General features: G+C 34.2%; 1 protein-coding gene across 1 annotated transcript; it reads left to right on the forward strand.

Annotated features, from left to right (window-relative positions):
- Positions 1–7,356: 7,356 nt before the first annotated feature.
- Positions 7,357–7,734, forward strand: LOC103309326. The gene has a single exon (XM_008184500.1). The coding sequence runs from the start codon at positions 7,357–7,359 to the stop codon at positions 7,732–7,734; it is 378 nt and encodes a 125-aa protein (XP_008182722.1).

Here is a 7,734-nt window from a genome sequence, read left to right on the forward strand (position 1 = left end):
AATTACTTTTTTGATGTTATTGTTCCACCAAGGAACTTTAGGTTTGAGGTTTTTTGATTTTGTTTTTCCTATAGTTAGGTTGGCTACTGAAATTATTGTTTCCATAAATTCGTCAACCAAGTTTTCCGTGCTCTGAAATTTCGATTCTTCTATATTAAATATTTTGTCTTATAGTGTTTCAGAGAAAAGTCTCCAGTTTGGGTTTTTCAGATTCCATCTCTCGAGGTTGGGGATGTTGTCATTATAACGGGGGACAAGTTGTATTACTATTGGAAAATAGTCGCTGCTAGTAATATTGTTTAAGATTGACCAGTTGAGCCTTTGTGCGAGGGATGAATTTGCAAATAACAGGTCAATATTTGAGAAGTTGCCATTAATTGGATTTATACGCGTTGGTTCCATGCTGTTTAGTAGTACCAGATTATCGTTTTCTAGGATTTTATCGATTTATTTTCCTCTGTTATCGGTATTTAGGGAGCCCCATCTGACATTGTGACTGTTGAAATCACCTGTTATAATGAAGGGCTTGGGTAGTTGCTTTATTATATTTTCTAGGTCTTTATCCGTAAATGTGTGTTGGTTGGGTAGATATATATTTCATACGTTTACTTCGATATCATTGAGTTTTACTGCTACTGCTATTACTTCAAGATGTGTTGAGATATAGATTTCTTTAGATGGGTATATGGAACTGACGTATGTTGTTACTCCACCGCTGGCCCTAAGTCCGGTGGTTCTGTGTCTGCTAAAATCACTGTAGTTGGATAGTTTTGCGGCATTTAGATTTGTGAAGTTGGTTTCTTGGAGACAAATTATTTCGGGTGATATTTCGGGTACTAGTATTTTTATTTCGTCTACCTTTTTGTAGAAACTATTCATATTCCATTGTAGTATTTTCATTATTCTTTATTTATTATGGATTGATAGGAGCATAGGATATGAATAGGATATTTTTATATTTTTTATATTTCGAGTAGGGAGTTGAAGAGTCTGGTTAGCCTGTTTTTGATGCTTGAATTCTTAACCATAGGGCGGATCGAATCCAGAATTTCAATAATTTCCATCGTTGATACGTTGAACTTCTTTAGAATACTAGAAGGGTCCTGGATTCTGAGTGTATTTTCTATTATGTATTTTAGTTGATCAAAATCAATTTTTAGATTTGGTATTTTTTCGAATTCAATCTTGGCTGATACTAACGACTCGTCTACTTTTAATATAATTTGTTCGATGGATTTTGATCGTTTTGGTTTCTTTGCGAGCGGTTTTGTTTTATTGGCTTTAAAGTTGGTATCATTGGTCTTTGGGGTTGCAGGATGTGTTGTTATTGGGTTGTTTGCTTTTCTTTCTTTGGATTGGGACTCTTATAATTTTGTTCCTAATGAGCTCTTATTGGTTATTAAGTTTTGTGTGTTAGTTTTTGATTGAGATAGATTATTTGGATTTTCTATGGTGGGCTCATTATCCTTGTGTAAATTGCTAGAATTTGATGAAGTCGCTGGTCTTTTAACTTGTTCCGCTTGTTCTTGGGTGGAAGAAGTACAATTGGGAGTACTGTCGGATAAGTGTTCGATATCATGTTGTTGAATGTTATTTTCTGTGTCGTAGACACTTGGTATAGAATTTTGGTGGTTCTGTTGAGAATCAGTAATTTTATTTTCTGTTACCTTTTTACATCGATTTGATGTGTGGCCCGTTTGTTTGCACAGGTAACATGTTACCGTGTCATCTGATAGAAAAATACGGTACCTATTCAGTTTGTTCGAATACTATTAAGATTGAGCTGGTAATTTATCATTATCGTCTGGGTTTATATATAATTGTCAGCGGAAGCTACCAATGTGCCCGTATTCGTCATTAGCGAAGCCTGCTTTTATAAAAGTAATCGGTGATAGTATTTTAATTGACAAATTTGCGATAGTGTTTTTAATTACGTCATGAGGTATAATCGGCGACACGTTGGATACTATTATTCGTTTGGCTGGGTTTAGTGGCGAGGCGAACTATTTTCAAACAAGGAGCAAAGATTTTATTATAACCACCCACCCACCCAATATTTTATGAAAAAAATTGCGTTAAATTAAATTACGCTTATTATTTATTTAACATTTATATATAGGTACAATGACAGTTCATTCTTAAAACGTTTGAAGTTAATAACATTTATAGCTTCTAGTTTATTATTTTCTTATTTAAGTTATTTTTTAAGATTCTAATCGGAGCAAAACAATGTTGGTGTCTGATTTTCTACTTCAGTATCTTTTTGCTAATAGGAAAATTAATCTAGTATTTTTTTTTTTTAGTGGGGGGGAATGGTAGAAATAAAAAATTTGAGTTATTTTCAAAAACGTGGTAAAAACTAAAAAAAATAATGAAAAAAAGGTGGGTAGGTAAGTGGATATCGCTCTGCCATACAGTTTTAACTACAAAATTATTTTTGAATATTAAAATTGATAAATATTGTCAAAAATTGAACTTTAAATACATATAAAAAAAATATGCTTTTGTATTTTTACACTGCTATTTAAGCAATATACCAGGAGCTTTGTAATTAACTTTGATGCTTTTTGGCCTAACAAATAAAATTTTGTTGAAATGTTTAGAAAACAATTTTTAAATTGCCCGTAAACAGCTCAAAACACGTTAAAATATTTTGAAAATTTTATCAAGTATAGAAATTGATAAAATAAAAATATGATTTACATTTCAAGAATCTATGGTTATTCATTCATGAATTACAACAAAATAAGAAGATCGCTACATAAGAAGTCGAGTGACTATCCAAATGTTATAAAAATTTGAACTTCAAAATTTGAAGTTCAAACGCTCATAAAAATTTAATTTTGACTTTCTTATAAACATTTTTTTATCGATAAAGGTAGATACCCTTATAAGGAATCTTGAATTACATTTGAAAATCTAAGACTTAAAAAAAAAAAATTTAGGAATTTTTATCTCAAAATAATTTACACTTTTAGTTTTACACTAAAAAACTGTAACTATGGACTTTTAATATTTTACAAATTTCACTGGAACAATAAATTAAGAGACTTGTATTAAATTTTCAGAATTTTTTACCCAACAAATAAAATTTTACTGACATTCATGGAAAAAAAAACTAAAAAAATTTTGAAACTGAAAATGTCCGTAAACAGTTCAAAACAAATTGATATTTTTTGATAATTTTATTGTGTATATAAAATGCTAATATAAACAACCAGTGAAAATTGTAATTTGTTGTAGATGTTATACCAAAAACTAAAATCGATTTTGTCGAAAACCATCTTTGCGTAAAAATTTCCGGTTTTTCTTAATTTTTCTTTTCTTTTTCCAGCGCTTTCAAATACTTTTAAGATTTTTAAAATTTAGACCCATCAAAGTATTCATTTTCCTATCAGAAAGGATACTGTTGAAGAAAATTTAAGCATTTTTACTGTCCTAAAAGGTGACAACAGTTTTAAAATTAAAAAAAAAACACATCATTGTAAAATCAATATACATAATATTCATCGCTCCACTCAGAATCTAAAGTGAGAATTTTTACACAAAGCCAATTTTCATAAAAATCGATTTATAATGAAATAATAACCGTATATACATAGGAAATGAAATTGTCTTACCGAATATTGGCAAAATATTTTGATTCTTTTTGAACTATTAATAGCTGTATGCCTGTATACCTAAGTAATTGTTTTTTAATTGCTGTCAGTAAAAAATTTTTGGTAGGGCAATAAGCTTGAAAATGTAATAGGGACAGTTCAAAATGTTGTTAATGGTGAAATTAAAAAAAAGTTGAGCGCAAGTCCTCAATAATTTTTTACGACTATCTGATGTTAGAATATAGACGAAATTCATCAGTCTCGAAAATTTGCAATATACTTTTCAGTTAGAAATGAATAAAACATTTTCAAATATAAGTGATGAAAAGAAAATGACGAAAAATTGCAAATTATATTGTAGTTAAAAAATAAAAATGTATAAAATGATAAATTTTTTAGTTAATGATTAATTAAAACATAGTTTTTCATAAATAGTTGATATTGTAACCCAAATCTCTAAAAATTTATTCACACAGTCATTTTTATATACATTTTAAGTTCAAATTAGAATAAAATTAGATATGTACCTAAACGAAAAATAACGTTTTTAGTTATTAACTTATTTTTTGTAATTAAAAAATATTATTCGTGGGTATGTACATAAAACTTTTAAAGTACAACAAATTAAATGTTTTCGATAAAGTATAAATTTAACATACTGTTAGTATAAATGACTTTAATAGCAATATTATAAAATATACTTATAGTAATATAGGCAGACCGTCTTCGTTCAGTTTCGGTTTTGGTGTAGGTACAATGACCCATTTGATATCTAATGAACAGCAGAGCGGTACCCATTTGCCACCCTTTTTTACATTAGTACTTCATTAATTCTATAGTATATTATGTACAAATTATGTATGCTAAAAATGAATACCCATTACCCAATATCCACCCACTCACCCACCCAGATTTTGGAGGAGCGACCGCTCCTCTAGTCCCCCTTCGCCACACCACTGGGCCTGGGTTGATTAGACAGCGGAATGTTATCTTTGAGTTATTTATGACAATGTGTGACTGTTCGCTAATGATTTGTTCCACGATATTTTTATTAGCAAAGTATATGCAAAATCTGTTATTATATATTCTATAGGCGAATGTTATGTTAGCTAGTGAAGTGAGTTGACTGAACGCTTTAATATACTCAATTTGAGAGTCATCTTCGATTGAGTTAAACTATTGCTTAGTCTTTTTGGAAATTGTATATTTGGTGTGGTTTCAACGAAAGTTTTGGTGTTGTTGGTTTGAGGAACGGACTGTGAAATGTCGAGAGAGTTGGATTGAGTGAGGTCCATATTTTTATATATGGGGGGGAGGGGGGCGTGGTTTTAGGCACCTACTATAACTATGGTTAACAATAGTGTGTCTACATACCTTCTTGATTGCTTCTCGTTGAGTTTTACTGTTATCGGAAGCTATATAAATGCGATTATCAGTGACCGTGGCACACGTGTGTGTCAGTCTGTGGTTACACATGTACTATTACCGTATTTACGGGCTATGTTCGGTTGGTTTTAGTACGAATAGTATTATCTATACTTAATGGTTTTACGTACGATTTGTGTGTCTGTGAATCTAATAGCGCCGTTACGAAACCTCATGACCTCATGACGGAAATTCATGTTCGACCGCGGTGGGTCGGAATTTTGCCCGGGTGTGTTCGCATGTTGTTTTTACAAGTATTACAATCGGTCGAGCGGGGCAACTGGTTCTGAACCATGACAGACTGATTGGAGGTCGGTGTTGACCGCTGTGACCAAACTATCCCTGTCGGTTATCTCTGCGTTCGCCTGATGCGTTACGTATACAGAATAACCTTTTACGGGGGTGTGCGGACTGTGTGCTTGCGCCCCCGTTACCTGTGCAGGTGAACACCTGTGGCTCTATTTCCTTTGTACCTACACCTGCAGCTGCTCCATAAGCCGTTGATGTTGACCACACGTGTCATCGGTGATGAGGGTGTGGTCGGTGATGGGGTGGTGTAGGATTGGGATTTAAGAGTTGGTGCCGATAGTTGGAACGGTGACGGGAAAAATTCGTAGTTGGTTTTTCGTCGCTACGAATTACCGAACTACGTGCGTGATAATGGCATAATTTTTCTCCGACCGTCCTACCGAAAATATATTATTATGTATAATGATGAGAGGTGGTTGCAGATATCCGACACGAAGTCAAAAAACGTCTGCGATGCGTCGAAGCACGCTGAACGGAAATGATCTATGTAGCCGGATATCCAGTGTACCAACGGAAAGAGTCGCGCGCTCGCCGGACGATAACACCTACTGACTCCGATTCGGATAGACCAGTATTTACGTGCGGGGTGCGAGCTGGTTTTAAATCAGCACAAATTCCGTGGTTGTGTGGACGTTTTAGTGTCTACCCGCTTGCGTGAGTAACGAATCGGTGTTGGCTAAAAACCGGACAAGGCGTTCGGCCATTGTTCTGCGTAGAACTCAGGTATGTACTACAAATGTTGATGTGTGCAAGTCCTTGTACGGTATTAGCACCGATCGTCCCTGCGCCCGTGTGGCGTATGACGAGTAGCGGGACGCGCTTCCCGTTTGACCCTAGTGGTAGTTGAAAAATAGTCGTTCATTTACGGTGGCAATATAATTGACGTCCGGCTGGGCACTGTCTACATTGTACTCGAACGACCAAGCCGACTGGTAGCCATCGTGTGTGTGATTGGTAACGTGTACGGGTGACAAGTGGTTGATAAGCCGCGGATTCTCAAAATTGTGTGGCTGTTGTAGACAACTCTATTCAGCGAAGAACTGCGCCATGCTAGCTTATAGCTCCAGCTAACGTGCCTCGAATGTTTTCGTTTCAGTCTATTGTTGTAACGATTACGTAGAGATATTTTTTGATCCGCAGCGGCTTTAAAAAGTTTGTCGTTCTAAATGCGCGTGGTCTCGCCTTGGTTTATGGTCGACTTGAGCTTGGACTGTTGTGTACCGGCTGGCCGTCCGTGGATATTTGCATAGCCATGAAGCTAGCAATGTTGCCCCCGGACGGTGGCCTATACCTATCGCTAGCGTTCGTATCTTCCAAAATCGGTGGGTTAGCTCACCCGCACTGGCTGAGACACGATTGAGCATAAAACGCCTTTTTTGCGACACGATTGAGCATAAAAAACTCTGCAACGTTGCCATTTTCAATTTTAAACTGTATTGTACAAAAATATTTATTTAAATAACTATAATGATTCAAAATATAACATGGCAAAAAAATATAATGTTTTCATAGTCAATATGACAGTGGCGTGTTTAGGGGGTGGGCCCGGTGGGCATGAGCCCACCCACATTTTTTTATAAGTACTAGACTAGTGTAAGTCCGATGCTCATGAAAAATGAAAATATTATTTATAAATAGTTAGACAAAAAATTGTTTTGTGACCATGTGAGTGAGTGACGTATATTAGTATATTATACGTATTCATATTATCAGTATTATAGCATTATTATAGTCAACGACAACGGCACAACGTTGGGAAAACCCCATCGATAAGACAATCCACGCGCGCCACGATTTTAGTGTTTATAATAATAATAAACATTATTTTCTCTGTGTGTTGCTATTAATTTATAAATATTATCAGTTGCGGTGTGACCACTGACCGTTGTCGATTAATGTCGATTCGTTTTTTCTCTTCAAAGTTTAAAATATACCATGTTTAATATATAGAATAATACGTTTTAATATAAATTTGTGTTTTATTTAATATTTTGATATTTGGCGTTGTTAATAAATTGTCATTATGAAACGATTTTTAGTAAATAAATCAACGGTGAGTACGGACAAGTCGATCACAACAAATTTAACGAATTTAACTCCAACTGATGCAAAACAGTTAGAATCTAGTTTTGATGAAGAAGTGTTTGACATTAGTGACAATATTGATGAACAAGCAGTTCAGCCTAGTATTTCCTTGTTTCCTCGTCGGATGATATACAATAAATATCGATCATTCAATTCGTCATGGTATTCAAAATATCCATGGATTGAGTATTCTAAACAAAAAGACAGAATTTATTGTTATTACTGTCGGCATTTCGCTATAAATGTAAGTAATACATCTGGACAACATGTTTTTATTAAACAAGGCTATTATGATTGGAAACGAATAAATTACTGA

The sequence above is a fragment of the Acyrthosiphon pisum genome, chromosome A2 (assembly GCF_005508785.2).
Source record: "Acyrthosiphon pisum isolate AL4f chromosome A2, pea_aphid_22Mar2018_4r6ur, whole genome shotgun sequence".
Lineage (NCBI taxonomy): Eukaryota > Metazoa > Arthropoda > Insecta > Hemiptera > Aphididae > Acyrthosiphon > Acyrthosiphon pisum.

Excerpts from the sequence above, each read along its gene's own strand:
- LOC103309326 (XM_008184500.1), top strand. The coding sequence starts at position 7,357 with ATGAAACGATTTTTAGTAAATAAATCAACGGTGAGTACGGACAAGTCG.